The 19,498-nt window shown below is 22.2% G+C and overlaps 1 protein-coding gene across 1 annotated transcript; it reads left to right on the top strand.

The window, feature by feature from the left end:
* Positions 1-537: 537 nt before the first annotated feature.
* On the top strand, positions 538-19,105 carry LOC127277145 (uncharacterized). The gene is made up of 22 exons (XM_051298007.1): positions 538-725; positions 1,164-1,283; positions 5,349-5,466; positions 5,575-5,839; positions 6,004-6,105; positions 6,245-6,335; positions 6,426-6,562; positions 7,002-7,134; positions 7,267-7,308; positions 10,654-10,790; positions 10,971-11,103; positions 15,515-15,651; positions 15,770-15,902; positions 16,670-16,837; positions 16,948-17,067; positions 17,330-17,447; positions 17,555-17,819; positions 17,928-18,029; positions 18,144-18,234; positions 18,451-18,587; positions 18,804-18,936; positions 19,012-19,105. The coding sequence occupies exons 1-22, from the start codon at positions 564-566 to the stop codon at positions 19,063-19,065; spliced, it is 2,898 nt and encodes a 965-aa protein (XP_051153964.1). The 5' UTR covers positions 538-563; the 3' UTR covers positions 19,066-19,105.
* Positions 19,106-19,498: the final 393 nt, after the last annotated feature.

The raw sequence follows: 19,498 nt of genomic DNA, 5'->3' as shown, positions 1-19,498 counted from the left end.
AACAGAATTGCCCTAAGTCGATTATATCGCTTTTAAAAGTTGTATTTCAGATAAATATTTTTTTTTCAAAAATAATGCAATAATATGTATATATATTGTTTCAAGTTATAAGAAACTTATTTTATTTTAATTTTTTTACGGAAAAAAAATCTGAATTGAAAAAAATAAAATAACTCATTTTTTTTTAAATCGGAAACAAAAATAAAGGACATATCAAAAGATAATATATTCTCTGTTCTGTAATCTTAGAAGCATTGAAATAAAATACAATCAATTTTTTTACTTTATGCAAATTGCGAGTTTGATAAATTTTCCTGTAAATCTTCAGGAATTATTAATTTTTTGAAAGGGACATAAAAAGTATTCTTTGAAAGTAATCAAAATGTAGTTTTGCATATATTGTTTTCCATTGAAAATACTATTATAAGAAATTTGTATCAATCCGATTTCTAGACGCGTTTATCTTCTATAAGAAGTAAAATAAAATTATGCATATACTGCTTGCGAGTAATAATTTAGTATTAGTCTGCAAAAAGGGTTGATGTATATAATACAAGCCATATATGATCAGTTTAACACTGACTGCGAAGATGGACACTTCATACTATAAAATCAATAAATATTTGTATTGTACTATTGGCCAGTGGCCTACTCAAACGATATTAAAAAAAATATTTTTTACATTCACTATTGCACTTAATCTTTTATCTCTATTACTTGGAGTGGTACATATATGTAACATTTTTTTTACTCCACTTTTTTTTAATTAATATTTTTAAAATACAATCAGAAAAAAATTCGTTTGAAGCAACCAAATTTTGGTTAAATCAACAAAATAAATGCATTGATATACAGTTAACCAAACATTCGGTTGCATAAACCAAACGTTTATTTAGCTCAATTTTTTTCTTTGTTCAAAAAATTTATTAAAATAAACCAAACAGTTATTTAGATCAAATAAATATTTATTTGAATTAAACAAATTTTGTTTGAACTAACCAAAAAATTGGGTAAATATATAAAAAATTTTTACATTTAGTTCAAACATATCTTTTTTCTGAGTGTAGAGAATTTGAAAATTTTTTCTATAATATTAATTGTTTATTAAAAAATATTAACAGTATTAATAATTATTAATAAAATAATTTAATTGGTTAATTCAGGTGTTAGGACTAGTCAAAGTTTGGGGTAACATCGACGATATAATTAAAGGTTTACCTTCATTTTTGGTTATTGTCGCGAGTATTATATACTTAATTGCTTCTTGCTTTAATAAAAAAAAAGTAAGTTATTATTTGACATTATACAGAATGATTTTTATGTTCTGGAACAGCTAAAAAAAAAATTTAATACCACTTTTTTGTGTTTAAAAACCGAAATAAGATTTTAAAAAAATTCAGGGGGTCCGGAACATTAAAATCCCCCTGTATTTATCATAAGCAAATTAAAATAATGCCTGAATATAAAAAATAAATTTATCATAATAATTGTAAATTAATAATTAAATTAAAAATATATTTAATAAAAAATATTTAAATATATAAATAGTTATTAATAGATGGGGAATAGGGAGCGTAAAAACCTTAAAATGGTGTACGCAGAAAATCTAAATGAAAAAAAATTATTATTAATAATATTAAAAAAAAATACTATAATTTTTTAAAATTGAATGATTTTTCTTCTTTTCTTTTCAGATGTCGTTAATTCTATTAAAAATAAAAGAAGATTGGTCCACATGGACTAAAGGTACAGAATTGAAAATATTACAAGAATATGCAAATCAAGGAAGAAAATATGTTCATGTGTATTCAAGTACAGTAATTGTTATGTTTATAATAAATAATAATAATAATTCTCATATCAAATATAAGTACTAAATTTTGTAAAAAAAAATTATTTTTTTTTTTCTTTGGAAACATCATCAGTTTTAATGATATTGAACACAATTGATTTTCTTGCCGTTCCTCTTATTCAACCATTTATGGATTTTATTTTACCATTAAATGAATCACGACCAAGAAGACTTATAATTGCAACAGATTATTTAATAATCGATCAAGACAATAATTATTTTTGGATTTCATTACATACTTGTGTCTCAACAATTGCTGTATCAATTGTTCTTGTTGGCATTGATTCAATGTTTATTGCTGTTATTTATCATGCATGTGGTGAACTTGCAATTTTAAGGTGAAAATAAATTTTGTGAAAATATTTCAAAAAAATTTTATATTTAATTTTATTTATTTATTCCAGAAATGGGATTTTAATTAGAGGTTCGATTTTCTTTTTTTTTACTTAATATTTTTTTTAAATCAAGAATTGTAATTTTTTTCTTTCTTAATATTTCACACTGAAAAAAGGGTTTTGGTATGGACAACCAAACGTTTGGTTATGGTATTTAAGTAACGAAAATTTTTTTGTTGAATCAACAAAATTTTAATTGTTTCAATCAAAATTTGTTTAACACAACCAAAATTAGAAAAAAAGGATTTTTTGTTAAAATTTGATTGGGACAACTAAAATTTTGTTGATTCAACAAAAAAAATTTGGTTGTTTAAATACCAACCAAACGTTTGGTTGTCAATACCAAACCCTTTTTTTTATGATACTATAAAAAGTATTAAATTTCAGATTTAAATTAAAAAGTCTCACAAAATTGGATCAGAATTTGACAAAAAAAAAAAAAATTTATGATGAAATAAAATTCTGTGCTAGAAAACACAATTCAGTCATAATGTTTGTAGACAATTTTTAAAAAAGAATTCACATAATAAACATTCTTATTGGCACATAGTTAAATTAGTATATTATAACAAATTATTACTTATAATAAATTTTAAAAAAATATTTATCTTAATTAAATAAATTTTTTTCAAAGCTTTGTTAAGGACATCACTGACTACTTTTCGATTCCGTCTTTTATAGTTTTGGGAATTAATATATTAATGATAAGTGTAACAGGAGTACAGGTATAAAAAAAAAATTTCAATATTCATTAAACTGAAATTTTTTTTCAAAGTACAAATTGTTTAATTGAACAGACAGTGGTGAATCTAAACAATCCGAAAGAGGCGTACACGAGTGCATTTTTTACATTAGGACAAATATTTCATCTTTTTTATCTTACTGTCCCTTGTCAATATTTAACAGATCACAGTATAAAATTATCCGAAAGCATGTAATGCGTTTTCATACATATATATAATTCTATTATATTTTTCTTACGTCTTTTATTGATTACATTTTTTACTTTGTAATTTACAACATTAATTTTAATTATATATATATATTTTTTTAGATACAATGGATGTTGGTATGAAATGCCAATTGGATCACAAAAATTATTGTTAATGATAATGCTAAGAAGTACAAGACCATGTTCTTTTATTGCTGGCAATTTATATACATTTTCGATGGAGAATTTTTCCTCGGTAAGTAAAAGAAAATCGAAAAAATATGTAATTTTTTTTTTAAATATCTAATAATTGAATTATATTTCATATATTAATAAATGTTTATTTAAATTTTTTTTGTTAAAGGTTGTTCAAACATCGATGTCTTATTTTACTGTATTATTGTCGGCACGAAAATAGAAAAAAGTATAATACTCTTGAATTTGTATATTTTATGAAAATTTTCATCTTTCGCCGGAACTTTTATTGTGCTTAATTTTATTAGTACGAAATAGATTTGAAAAATTCAGCTAAATACAAGTTAAATAAAAATTTTAATAACAAAAAAAAAAAATTCGGAGAATGAAAATTTTGTAATAAAACAAAAAAAATTGTATAAAAAATTAGTTAAGATATCCGACATATAAAAATTTGATACATTATATTTGTTGCTTTACTGACCTCTAAAATTTGGAATACTGACAAAATTAAACAAAAATATATGTAGGTATAACAAAATTGTAATTTAAAAATCAAAAATTAATCTGTTATTTTCTCTCCTTAGTCACATCGTTTCCTCTCATTATGAGAAGCTATATTTTTTTTCTAATTATTTGCAAAACAAATTTTATAATTTTTATATTTAAACAAGTTTTTTTTTTTTACTTGGAAGAAAATTTGAATATTATGATTGATAATTTCTGTTACGTTACATCGTCTATGAATGTTAAAGAAAAAATACGATAAGAAGGACATATATTATATCTTTCCCTAAAGTTGGAATAAAGTTGAAATTTTATGCGGAAAGTGTAAGGAACATTGTAAATGTTTGACATTGTATTTCCTGTAAATCTTCAGAAATTATTAATTTTTTTTTTTTGAAAGGAAGTAGAAAGATTTCTTTGAAAGTATAATAGGAAAAGTGTAGTATTGCATATTTTATTGTTTTCCATTGAAAATGATATTGTGTCAAAGAAATTTATCATCGCTTACTTTCTGGGAAATGTAATAGCTACTAAATAATTTAACATAATATTTCTGTGCAGAAGGGTTTGATTTATAATACGAACAAATGGATCAGTCGAACATTGACTACGAAGATGGACAGGTCTTACTATAAAATCAATAAATATTTATATTGTTCAATTGGCCAATGGCCAACACAGACGATATTAAAAAAAATATTAATTACATTCACTATAGCATTTAATCTTTTATCTCTACTATTTGGAGTGGTACATAGAGAAACAAATTTTTTTTCTTTTTTTTTGCTAAATTAACAAAATAAAAAATTAATAAATAAAATAACAAATATTAATAATAAATATAAAAAAAAATTGTTTAAAATACGCACAATTTGAAAAATATTCACATTTTTTTAATTAACATTTTTAAAATAGAGAATTTGAAATTTTTTTCTATAAAGTCAATGGGTTAATTAAAAATATTAATAACAATATTTATAATTATTAATAAATTTATTCAATTGGTTAATTAAGCTTTTTGGACTAGTCAAAGCTTGGGGTAATATCGATGATATAGTTAAAAGTATACCTTCATTTTTGGTTATTATCGCAAGTATTACATACTTAATTGCTTCTTGTTTAAATAAAAAAAAAGTAAGTTATTATTTGACATTATACAGGGTGATTTTTATGTTCTGGACCCGCTAAAAAAATTTTTTATACCCCTTTTTTTGTTTAAAAACCGAAATGAGATTACAAAAAAATTTTCAGGGGATCCGGAACATTAAAACCACTCTGTATTTATCATAATCAAATTAAAATAATGCCTGAATATAAAAAATAAATCCTACATTTATCATAATTATAATAAATTAATAATTAAATTCTCAATGTACTTATTAAAAATTTTTTAAATATATTAATAATAATAAATAAATACTAATTAGAATTTTTTATAATTGTATGATTTTTCTTCTTTTGTTTTCAGATGTCGTTAATTCTATTAAAAATAAAAAATGATTGGTCCACATGGACGACAGGTACAGAATTAAAAATATTAAAAGAATATGCAAATCAAGGAAGAAAATATGTTCATGTGTATTCAAGTACAGTAATTGTTATGCGTTTATAATAAATAATAATAATTCTCATATCCAAATATAAATACTAATTTTGTAAAAAATTATTTTTTTTTTCTTTGGAAACTTCATCAGTTTTAATGTTATTGAACATGATTGATTTTCTTGGCTCTCCTCTTATTCAACCATTCATGGATTTTATTTTACCATTAAATGAATCACGACCAAGAAGACTTATAATTGAAACAGATTATTTAATAATTGATCAAGATGCAAATTATTATTGGATTGCACTCCATACTTGTCTCTCAACAACTGCTGTAACAATTGTTGTTGTTGGCATTGATTCAATGTTTATTGCTGTTATTTATCATGCATGTGGTGAACTTGCAATTTTAAGGTGAAAATAAATTTTTGTGAAAATATTTCAAAAAAATTTTATATTTAATTTTATTTATTTATTCCAGAAACGGGGTTTTAATTAGAGGTTTAATTTTTTTTATTTGTTTCTTTTTCAATCAAGAATTACAATTCTTTCTTAATATTTCAAGTATTAAATTTCAGATTTAAATTGAAAAATCTCACAAACATGGAGAAGAATTTGCCTAAAAGAAATATTTATGAAGAAATAAAATTTTGTGCTAGAAAACACAATTCAGTCATAATGTTTGTATTCAATTTTTAAAAAAGGATTCATATAATAAACATTCTTATTGGCACATAGTTAAATAATTATTTTAACAAATTATTACTTATAATAAATTTAAAAAAAATATTTATCTGAATTAATTTAATTTTTTTAAAGATTTGTTAAGGACATCACTGACTACTTTTCGATTCCGTCTTTCATAGTTTTGGGAATTAATATATTAATGATTAGTGTAACAGGAGTACAGGTATAAAAAAAAATTTCAATATTTTTTGGGAATTAAATTTTTGTTCATATTTAAATTTTTTTTCAAAATACATATTGTTTAATTGAACAGACAGTGGTGAATTTAAATAATCCAAAAGATGCCCTTACGAGTGCAATGTTTACTTTAGGACAAATATTTCATCTTTTTTATCTTACTGTGCCTTGTCAATATTTAACTGATCACAGTATAAAATTATCCGAAAGCATGTAATGCATTTTCATACATAATTCTATTCTATTCTATTCTGTTCTAATTTTTCTTACATTACACTCAGAAAAAAATTCGTTTGAAGCAACCAAATTTTGGTTAAATCAACAAAATAAATGCATTGATATACAGTTAACCAAATATTTGATTGCATAAACCAAACGTTTATTTAGCTCAATTTTTTTCTGTGGTCAAAAAATTTATTAAAATAAACCAAATAAATAAATAAATAAATAAATATTTATTTGAATTAAACAAATTTTGTTTGAACTAACCAAAAAATTGGGTAAATATAAAAAAATTGGTTCAATTTCAATTGGTTTCCAAATACATTTGGTTCAAACATATCTTTTTTCTGAGTGTATATTGACATGTATTGATTATATTTTTTACTGTATAAATTACATCATTAATTTTTATTATATATTTTTTTTTTAGATACGATGGATATTGGTATGAAATGCCAATTGGATCGCAAAAATTATTATTAATGATAATGCTAAGAAGCACAAAACCTTGTTCATTTATTGCTGGCAGTTTATATACATTTTCGATGGAGAATTTTTCCTCGGTATGTAAAAAGAAATCAAAAAAAATATGTTAATATTTAAAAAAAAAAATATGATTTTTTTTTATAAATATCTAATAATTTATTTATTTTTTACATAATAATATATATTTATTTCAAATTTTTTTTTTAAAGGTGGTTCAAAAATCGATGTCATACTTTACTGTATTGTTGTCGGCACGAAAATAGAAAAACAAACTACAGTGTAATAAGGAGCAATTTTTTGACTACATTTTCAATTTTTTAAATTTATATAATAAGATGAAATTTTTCTATTTAGCAATGTTTCATAAATAATTTTTATTACACCAAATTTGTGTATTCCGGAAATTGTATTTAATGAAAATTTTCATCTTCGACTGAACTTTAAATAAATTTAATTTTGTACCAAATATCATTGAAAAATTCAGCTAACTGCAAATTTGGTTAAATGTTAAATTTATTATAATTAAAGATATAAATTGAATAAAAAAAAAAAAAGAAAAAAAGTAATGAAGATTTCCGAGATATAAAAATTTTATACATTATATTTATTATAATACTGACCTCTAAAAATTGCAAGACTGACAAATAAAAAAAAAATGTATATGTAGGTATCAAAATTTTAATTAAAAAATCAAAAATTAATCTGTTGTTTTCTCTCTGTAATCCTCTTTTTCTCTCATATTTTGAGAAACTATATTTTTTTCTAACTATTTGCAAAAAGTAATTTAAAAATTTTTATATTTATACAATTTATGTTTTTACTTAAACTTGAAAGCACAGATAATTAAAAGGCATTAAAATAAGCTGCAACGCTTATTATTTTAATCCAATTTTGCTTATTTGAATACCAAAATGGATTAAAATAAGCAAAATTGGATTAAAATAATACACAGAAAACTAAAAGGTATTAAAATAAGCTGCAACGCTTCTTATTTTAATCAAATTTTTCTTATTTTAATCCATTTTGGTATTAAAATAAGTAAAAATGGATTAAAATAAGAAGCGTTGCAGCTTATTTTAATATCTTTTAATTTTCTGTGTAAGCGTTGCAACTTATTTTAATGCCTTTTAATTTTCTGTGAGTAAATTCGAATTTTATGATTGATAATTTCTGTTTCGTTACATCGTCTATGAATGTTAGAGAAAAAATACGATAAGAAAGACATATTATATCATTCCCTAAAGTTAGAATAAAGTTGTAATTTTATGCGAAAAGTGTAAGGAACATCGTAAATGTTTGACATTGTATTTCCTGTGAATCTTCAGGAATTATTAATTTTTTTAAAAGGAAGTAAAATGATTTCTTTGAAAGTATAATAGGAGAAATGTAGTTTTGCATATGTTATTGTTTTTCATTGAAAATGATATTAATACACTGTGTCAAAGCAATTTATCATCGCTTACTTTCTGGGAAATGTAAAAGCTATACTAAATAATTTAACATATTCCTGTGCAGAAGGGTTTGATTTATAATACGAACAAATGGATCAGTCGAACAGTGTTTGCGAAGATGGACAGGTCTTACTATAAAATCAATAAATATTTGTATTGTTCTATTGGTCAGTGGCCATATCAAACAAAATTTAAACAAATATTAATTACATTGACTATCGCACTTAATCTTTTATCTCATCTATTTGGAGTGGTAAAATAGAGAAACATTATTTTTTTCTAAATTTACACAATAAAACAATAATAAATAAAATAATATTAATAATAGTGATAAATATAAAAAATTTGTTTATAAAATACAATTTGAAAAATATTTTTTTATGAACACTTTCAAAATTTTGAATTTGTAATTTTTTTTCTTAAAAATCAATAATTTATTTAAAAATATTAATAACAATTTAATAATTGTTAATAAAATAATTCAATTTGTTAATAAAGGTTTGTGGACTAGTCAAAGCTTGGGGTAATATCGATGATATAGTTAAAAGTTTACCTTCATTATTGATTATTATCGCAAGTATTACATACTTAATTGCTTCTTGTTTAAATAAAAAAAAAGTAAGTTATTATTTGACATTATTATGTATTTATCATAATTAAATTAAAATAATAATAGAATAATATAAAAAATAAATCCAATATTTATCACAATAATAAAAAATTAATACTTAAATTAATTATGCACTGTTAAAAATCAGGCTTCAACTTTACACTAAAAAGATTGAAATTATATATTTTCAATCTCGACAAGTGCGAATGTTTTTATTTCATTGGCTTAAAATTTTTTGTCCAACCAATGACATGCAAACATTTACACTTTTCGGATTGAAAATATATTATTTCAATCTTTTTAGTGTAAAGTTGAAGCCCGATTTTTAACAGTGTGTATTTTATAAAGAATATTTAAATATATTATTATTTATTAATAATAATACATAAATATTAACATTGAAATTTTTTTCAAAAATGATTTTTCTTCTTTTGTTTTCAGATGTCGTTAATTCTATTAAAAATAAAAAAAGATTGGTCCACATGGACAACAGGTACAGAATTAAAAATATTAAAAGAATATGCAAATCAAGGAAGGAAATATGTTTATGTGTATTCAAGTACAGTAATTGTTATGTTTTTGTAAATAATAATAATTCTCATATTAAATATAAATACTAATTTTGTAAAAAATTATTATTTTTCTTTCGAATCATTATCAGTTTTAATGTTATTGAACATGATTGATTTTCTTGGCTCTCCTCTTATTCAACCATTCATGGATTTGATTTTACCATTAAATGAATCACGACCAAGAAGACTTATAATTGAAACAGATTTTTTAATAATTGATCAAGATGCTAATTATTATTGGATTGCTCTTCATACTTGTCTCTCAACAACTACTATAACAATTATTATTGTTAGCATTGATTCAATGTTTATTGCTGTTATTTATCATGCATGTGGTGAACTTGCAATTTTAAGGTGAAAATAAATTTTTGTGAAAATATTTCAAAAAAATGTTATATTTAATTTTATTTATTTATTCCAAAAACGGTGTTTTAATTATATGTTCAATTTTTTGTTCTAATTAATTGTTTTTTTCCAAATCAAGAATTATAGTTTTCTTTCTTAATATTTCAAGTACTTAATTTTAGATTTAAATTGAAAAATCTCACAAACATGGATAAGAATTTGCCTAAAAGAAATATTTATGATGAAATAAAATTCTGTGCTAGAAAACACAATTCAGTCGTAATGTTTGTAGACAATTTTTAAAAAAGAATTCACATAATAAACATTCTTATTGGCACATAGTTAAATTAGTATATTATAACAAATTATTACTTATAATAAATTTACAAAAAAATATTTATCTGAATTAATTAAATTTTTTTCAAAGCTTTGTTAAGGACATCACTGACTACTTTTCGATTCCGTCTTTTATAGTTTTGGGAATTAATATATTGATGATTAGTGTGACAGGAGTACAGGTATAAAAAAAAAAATTTGAATATTTTTTGGGAATTAAATTTTTGTTCATATTGAAATTTTTTTTCTTCAAAATACATATTATATTGTTTAATTGAACAGACAGTGGTGAATTTAAACAATCCAAATGATGCCCTTACGAGTGCAATGTTTACTTTAGGACAAATATTTCATCTTTTTTATCTTACTGTGCCTTGTCAATATTTAACTGATAACAGTATAAAATTATCCGAAAGCATGTAATGCATTTTCATACATAAGTCTATTCTATTCTATTCTATTCTATTCTATTCTATTCTATTCTATTCTATTCTATTCTATTCTATTCTATTCTAATGTTTTTTACATTATATTGACTTGTATTGATTATATTTTTTACTATGTAAATTACATAATTAATTTTTATTATATTTTTTTAGATACGATGGATATTGGTATGAAATGCCAATCGGATCACAAAAATTATTGTTAATGATAATGCTAAGAAGTACAAGACCATGTTCATTTATTGCTGGCAATTTATATACATTTTCGATGGAGAATTTTTCCTCGGTAAGTAAAAGGAAATCGAAAAAATATGTAATTTTTTTTTTAAATATCTAATAATTGAATTATATTTTTTAAATATCAATAAATATTTATTTCAAATTTTTTTGTTAAAGGTTGTTCAAAAATCGATGACTTACTTTACTGTATTATTGTCGGCACGAAAATAAAAAAAAAAAGAACTACAGACTAATAAGGAGTAATTTTTAGACTGCATTTTTAATAATTTAAATTATATATAATAAGATGAAATTTTGTCTATTTAGCAATGTTTCATAAATAATTTTTATTACACCGAATTTGCCTACTCCGGAATTTGTATTTAATGAAAATTTTCATCTTTCGACTGAACTTTAATTGAATTTAATTTTGTACCAAATATCATTGAAAAATTCAGTTAACTGCAAATTTGGTTAAATGTTAATTTTATTAATTAAATATACAAATTGAATATTAAAAAAAAAAAGAAAAAAAAAACTAAAGAAGATTTCCGAGATATAAAAATTTTATACATTATATTTATTATAATACTGACCTCTGAAAAATTGGAAGACTGACAAATTAAAAAAAAAAAGTATATGTAGGTATCAAAATTTTAATTAAAAAATCAAAAATTAATCTGTTGTTTTCTCTTTCTAATCCTCTTTTTCTTTCAATTTGAGAAACTATATTTTTTTCTAACTACTTGCAAAACAAATTTTATAATTTTTATATTTAAACATTTTTTTTTGTACTTGGTAGAAAATTTTAATATTATGATTGATAATTTCTGTTTCGTGACATCGTCTATGAATGTTAGAGAAAAAATAAGAAAGACATATTCATTCCCCAAAGTTAGAATAAAGTTGTAATTTTATGCGGAAAGTGTATAAGGAACATCGTAAATGTTTAAGATTCTATTTCCTATAAATCTTCAGGAATTATTAATTTTTTTTTGAAAGGAAATAGAATGATTTCTTTGAAAGTATAATAGGAAAAAATGTAGTTTTGCATATATTATTATTTTTCATTGAAAATGATATTAATACACTCTGTCATTACAATTTCTCGACGGCTTATCTTCTGGGAAATATAAATAGGCTATTACATAATTTAACATTTTACTCTGCATAAGGGTTTGATTTTATAATACAAGCAATCGGATCAGTCGAACATTGACTACGAAGATGGACAGGTCTTACTACAAAATCAATAAATATTTGTATTGTACTATTGGCCAGTGGCCCACTCAAACGAAATTTAAAAGAATATTAATTACATTCACTATTGCACTTATTCTTTTATCTGCAATACTTGTAGTGGTACATAGGGAAATATTTTTTTTTCTATATTAATAAAATAAAATAGTTATAAATGATATATTATAAATAATAAATAAATAAATAATATTAAATTTTAATTAATAAAATTATCTAATAAATAGTAACACAGAAAATTAAAAGGCATTAATAATTGTCCTCTATTAATTCTCTACTAGATCTTTATTACGAGGTTTTTTAGGGACCTAATAGAGTATTAAAATTTCGACTCGGGAAGCGTTGCAGCTTATTTTAATACCTTCTAATTTTCTGTAAAATTACAATAAGGAAGTTCGTAATTTTTTTTAATAAAATTAATTGCTCATTAAAAAATATAAATAACAATATATTAATAAAATAATTCAATTTTTTTTTATTTAGGTTTTCGGACTGGTCAAAGCTTGGGGTAATATTGATGATATAGTTAAAGGTATACCTTCACTTTTGGTTATAATCGCGAGTATTACATACTTAATTGCTTCTTGTTTTAATAAAAAAAAAGTAAGTTATTATTGGACATTATACAGGATGATTTTTATGTTCCGGAACAGTTAAAAAAAATTTTTAATACCACTTTTTTGTGTTTAAAAACCGAAATGAGATTACAAAAAAATTTTCAAGGGGTCCGGAACATTAAAACCACCCTGTATTTATCATAATCAAATTAAAATAATGCCTGAATATAAAATATAAATCGTAGATTTATCATATAATAATCCCAGGTGAAAAAATTAACGTTACTAACGTTAGTACCTATAAAAAAATTAAGAATTTCTAAAATCTATTTTCACAGAAACTTTGCCACTACTTTCCCATTACCACTTTCACTTTCACTTAAACTTTTTATAATTTTCATTCCCATTTCTACTTCTACTTTTTCTAATTCTCATTCGCACTTCCATTCTCACTTCTACTCTTTCTAATTCTCATTCCTATTTCACTTCCACTTTTTCTAATTTTCATTCCCATTTCCATTTCCACTTTTTTATATTCATTGTCACTTTCACTTTTTCTAAAGAAGTGGGAATGAAAATTAGAAAAAGGGAAGTAAAAATAAAAATTAGAAAAAGTGGAAGTGGTAATGAAAATAAAAAAGTGAAAATGGGAATGAAAATTAGAAAAAGTGGAATTGGAAGTGGTAATGTAAATAAAAAAGTGGAAATGAAAACGAGCATGAAAATTATAAAAACTGGAAGTGAAAATGGGAATAAGAATTAGAAAAAGTGAAAGTGGAAACGGTAATGAAAATAAAAAAGTGGAAGTGATAATAGGAATGAAAATTATAAAAAGTGCGGGTAAGAACATTAAATACTTCCTGGTGGTCGATTTTCGCCAAGTTTCTGCAAAAATACAATTTAGAAACACTTTATTAATTTTTTTATAGGTACTAACGTTAGTAACATTAGTAACTTTAGTAATATTAGTAACGTTAGTAATGTTAATTTTTCTACCTGGGATTGTAAATTAATAATTAAATTAACAATGTACTTAATAAAAAATATTTAAATATATTATTTATTATTAATAATAATAAATAAACATTAAAATAGGAATTTTTTTTAAAATAAATATAATTTTTCTTTTCAGATGTCGTTAATTTTATTAAAAATAAAAAAAGATTGGTCCACATGGACTAAAGGTACTGAATTGAAAATATTACAAGAATATGCAAATCGAGGAAAAATATATGTTTATGTGTATTCAAGTACAGTAATTCCTAATGTTTAGTAAATAATAATTCTCCTTTTTAATATAAGTACTAATTATTCTTTTTTTTTTGTTGTTGAAATTTTTATCAGTTTTAATGTTATTGAATACAATTGATTTTTGTGGCGTTCCTCTAATTCAACCTCTCATGGATTTTATTAAACCATTAAATGAATCACGACCAAGAAGACCAATAGCGCCAACAGATTATTTAATAATTGATTCAGATGATAATTATTATTGGATTGCGCTACATGCATGTGTCTCAACAGTTGTTTTAACAATTGTTGTTGTTAGCATTGATTCAATGTTTATTGCTGTTATGTATCATGCATGTGGTGAACTTGCAATTTTAAGGTGAAAATAAAATTTTGGAAAATATATTTTAGAAAATTTTTATTTTTAGTTTTATTTCGAGGGGGAATTTATTAGTTAAAAACGTGTACACTTGACTAACGGTATTACATCTTATATTACCCTTATTACTAAGTATTACACGTTATTACAGAGTATTACACATTATTACAGAGATATTACAGAGTTTTTTTGCGTTATTACAGCACTGTAATAGCGCATTATTTGAGCACTGTAATGACGCATTATTACACGGTATTACACGTTATTACAGAGTATTACAGAGTATTACACATTATTACAGAAATATTACACATTATTACAGAAATATTACAGAGTTTTTTGCGTTATTACAGCACTGTAATAACGCAGTATTACAGCACTGTAATAGCGCATTATTACAGCACTGTAATAACGCATTATTACACAGTATTACACGTTATTACACAATTATTACAGGAAGAGTGTACACTTAACTACCTGAGTAAATTCCCCTTCGTTTTATTTATTTATTTCACTAACGGATTTTAATTAGAGGTTCAATTTTTTTTTTTTTTAATATAATTGTTTTTTTTTCTAATCAAGAATTATTTCTTAATATTTCAAGCACTACAAGAAATATTAAATTTCAGATTTAAATTGAAAAATCTTACAAACATGGATGAGAATTTGCATAAAAAAAATATTTGTAAAGAAATAAAATTTTGTGCTAGAAAACACAATTCAGTTATAATGTTTGTAGACAATTTTTAAAAAATTATTTAAATAGGCATTATTTTTATATATACTTTTATTATTACTATAAATTATTATTATTATTATTGGTATACTATATATATAAAAAATTATTATCTGAATAAAATTTTTTTTTAAGACTTGTTAAGGACATCACTGACTACTTTTCGGTTCCGTCTTTTATAGTTTTGGGAATTAATATATTAATGATAAGTGTTACAGGAGTGCAGGTATAAAAAAAATTTCAATATATTTTTTTGGAATTAAATTTTTGTTCATATTGAAATTTTTTTTTGCAAAATACATATTGTTTAATGTAACAGACAGTGGTGAATTTGAATAATCCGAAAGATGCCTTTACGAGTGCAGTATTTACTTTAGGACAAATATTTCATATTTTTTATATTACTGTACCTTGTCAACATTTAACAGATCACAGCATAAAATTATCCGAAAGCATGTAATTCATTTTCATATACATAATACTATTATATATTTTTTTTTACTTAATATTGTCTTGTCTTATATTTCTTATTTTCTAAATTACATCATTAATTTTGTTTTGTTTTTTTTTTTAGATACGATGGATTTTGGTATGAAATGCCAGTAGGATCTCGAAAATTATTGTTAATGATAATGCTAAGAAGTACAAGACCATGTTCATTTATTGCTGGCAATTTATATACATTTTCGATGGAGAATTTTTCCTCGGTAAGTAAAAGAAAATCGAAAAAATATGTAATTTTTTTTAAGTATTGAATTATTTTTTTGAATATTAATAAATATGTATTTAAAATTTTTTTTAAAGGTTGTTCAAACATCGATGTCTTACTTTACTGTATTATTGTCAGCACGAAAATAAAAAAAAAGTACTCAAGTGTTTTATTGCACCTTTAAATCTTGGAAAACTGAGAAAGTTGAAAAAAATAAATGTTTCAAAACTGTAAATTTAAACATAAAAATTAAACTGTTTTTTTCTCTCTGTACTTATATCCTCTCTTTCTCTAATTGAGAAGATTTTTTTTTATAATTATTAGCAATACAAATTTATAGTTACTTTTTTTCTTAAACTACGACGATAATTCTAATTTTATAATTTATTTCTGTTTCGTAACATCGTCTATGAATGATAGAGAAAAAATACGATAAGAAAGACATATTCATTCCCCAAAGTTCGAATAAAGTTGTAATTTTATGCGGAAAGTGTATAAGGAACATCGTAAATGTTTGAAATTCCATTTCCTATAAATCTTCAGGAATTATTAATTTTTTTTTGAAAGGAAATAGAATGATTTCTTTGAAAGTATATAATAGGAAAAAATGTAGTTTTGCATATATTATTATTTTTCATTGAAAATGATATTAATACACTCTGTCATTACAATTTCTCGACGGCTTATCTTCTGGGAAATATAAATAGGCTATTACATAATTTAACATTTTACTCTGCAGAAGGGTTTGATTTTATATAATACAAGCAATCGGATCAGTCGAACATTGACTATACGAAGATGGACAGGTCTTACTATAAAATCAATAAATATTTATTTTGTTCTATTGGTCAGTGGCCATATCAAACAAAATTTAAACAAATATTAATAACATTAACTGTTTCTTTTTATGTTATAACTCTACTAATAGGAGAGGTACATTTAAAAAATTCACATATATCTTTGTAATTAAAAATTAAAGAATCTTAAATATTTTTTCCAAAAATAAAAAATTTCACTATATATAATATTAAAAATAATTTCAGATTTTAGGACTATTGAAAGCTTGGGGTAATTTAGATGACGTAATTAATTGTATGCCACCAATTTTTTTTATTATCGGTAGCATTATATATTTCATCACTTCTTGTTTTAATAAAAAGAAAGTATGCAATTAAATTACTAAATTAATAAAATAGTTAATTTAGAAAAAAGAATTAGTAATTAATTAAAAAATTATATAATTAATTATTATAATTATTAATATATTTATAATAATATAATATTATATATATAATATAATTAATATAATTAATATATTATTACTATAATTATTATTATTAATTATTATAATTATATAAATATAAAAATACTTCCTCTACGGAGAAAGAATTTAAAATTTTACAAAACTAGTTATAAAATTTTCAGTTGGCATTAATACTTTCCACAATAAATAACGATTGGTCCATTTGGACAACAGGTACTGAACTAAAAATATTACGGCAATATGCAAATCAAGGGAGAAAATATGTTTATGTTTACTCATGTAATGTAATTTTTATCTTATTTAATTAACAAATAGTAATAATAATTTGTAAAAATTATTTTACTAATTTTTTGTAAAAAAATTTTTTTTATTGAAATCTTCATCAGTTCTGATGTTATTGAATATGATTGATTTTCTTGGCCATCCTCTTATTCCACCATTAATGGATTTAATTTTACCATTAAATGAATCACGAATTAAAAGACTTATTATTGAAACTGATTATTTAATAATTGATCAAAATGATAATTATTATTGGATTTCATTACATACAAGTGTTTCAGTAACTTTATTACTACTTGTTGTACTCAGCATGGATTCAATGTTTATTGTTGTTTTTTATCATGCTTGTGGAGAACTTGCAATTTTAGGGTGAAGAAAATAATTAATAATTATTAATAAAAAAATTTTTCTAATTTTGTAAAAATAATTTTATTGAAACTAAAAAAAATTAATTTTATCACTAATATTAATTTTTAGATTTAAATTGAAAAATCTTACAAAATTAGATGTGAATATGTCTAAAATAAATATTTATCAAGAAATTAAATTTTGTGCTAAAAAACACAAATCAGTCATAAAGTATGTAATGAGTAATTAATTAAATATTTATATAAATTATTTTATATATAATTTAATTTATTTTTATATTTATTTACTTAAATTGTGAAGATTTAAATACTATTTTTTTTTAAGATTTATCAATGATATCACTGGTTACTTTTCGATTTCGACTTTTATAATTTTGGGCATCAACATGATTATGATAAGTGTAACAGGAGTACAGGTATTAAATGTGGTTGATAATTTTTTTTTTTAATATTTGAATTAAAAAATTTATTGTTTAGGAAATATTAAATTTAGTTTTATAACTAATTAGAGTATATCATTTTTCAGTAAGTTGATGGGAAACTTTGTTTGAAAAATAATATGCTATTTTATTTAGAATTGTATGTTAATTTTTTAATGTAATAATTATTTAAATTCTTTTTTAATTGTACAGACAGTGGTGAATTTAAACAAATTGAACGATGCTTATACATATGCGTTCTTTACTATGGGACAAATAATTCATATTTTTTGTCTCACTCTCCCTTGTCAGTATTTAATAGATCACAGCGTAAAATTATCCGATAGCATGTAATGCCTATAATTTATTTTCATTCATAAAATTATTAAATTTTTATTATTTTTTTATTTTATTATTTAAAAAAAATTTTTTTTTATTTATTTTTATTTAATTATGTAATTAGATTTTTATTATATTTTTATTTATTATGTAATTAGATTTTTATTATATTTTTATATTTTGAAATTTTTAATTACATAACTAATTTTTAAAATATTTTTTTTTAGATACGATGGATACTGGTATGAAATGCCATTAGGATCACAAAAATTATTATTAATGATAATGATGAGGAGTACAAAACCATGTTCATTTATTGCTGGAAGAGTATATAAATTTTCGATGGAGAATTTTACAGCGGTAAATAAAAAATTTGTGATTGTAATTTGTTTATCCATTTTTTTTTGTTTTAATAATAAATTCAATTTTTTTAAGGTGGTTAAAACTTCGATGTCTTATTTTACTGTATTTTTATCAGCAAGAAAGTAAATTACACATCAATAAAAAAACTTTTCTCGCCGTTGGCTAAATTATATTTATTCAAATTTTCAATAAGTTTTTTTTTACTTATTTCAATTACAATTTTATACTGCCTCTATAGAACCGAATTTCCATTTAATAAAACTCGTAAATAATAATTAAAAAAATATATCTAAAATGGAAATTCGTGTAAAATATTTTTTTTTTTGAAAATTTGATTGAATATAAATTGAGTTCAATGAAAATTATTAAAAATCAATGAGGAAAATCTGAAATGGAAATCTAAGATGAAAACTAAAGGATTTTACGATATGAAAAATAGGATAACTTAAGGATATAATTCAAGACTCTTCGTGAAAAATAAATACAAAAAAATTGTTTATACTATAAGTTTTTTTACATTTATACTTTTAATGTTTGTAGAATTTTTGAATAATAAAAA

The sequence above is a fragment of the Leptopilina boulardi genome, unplaced genomic scaffold, assembly GCF_019393585.1.
Source record: "Leptopilina boulardi isolate dan_hultmark-lab unplaced genomic scaffold, ZJU_Lbou_2.1 LbouV2_110, whole genome shotgun sequence".
Taxonomy (NCBI): domain Eukaryota; kingdom Metazoa; phylum Arthropoda; class Insecta; order Hymenoptera; family Figitidae; genus Leptopilina; species Leptopilina boulardi.
Note: the sequence above shows the minus strand (reverse complement) of the source record. Positions and strands in the feature narration are given on the sequence as shown.

Excerpts from the sequence above, each read along its gene's own strand:
- LOC127277145 (XM_051298007.1), top strand. The coding sequence starts at position 564 with ATGATCAGTTTAACACTGACTGCGAAGATGGACACTTCATACTATAAA. Across the intron at positions 6,563-7,001 it reads ATAAAATTATCCGAAAGCAT|ATACGATGGATATTGGTATG; the intron begins GTAATGCATTTT and ends TTTTTTTTTTAG. Across the intron at positions 16,838-16,947 it reads TAACTCTACTAATAGGAGAG|ATTTTAGGACTATTGAAAGC; the intron begins GTACATTTAAAA and ends AAATAATTTCAG.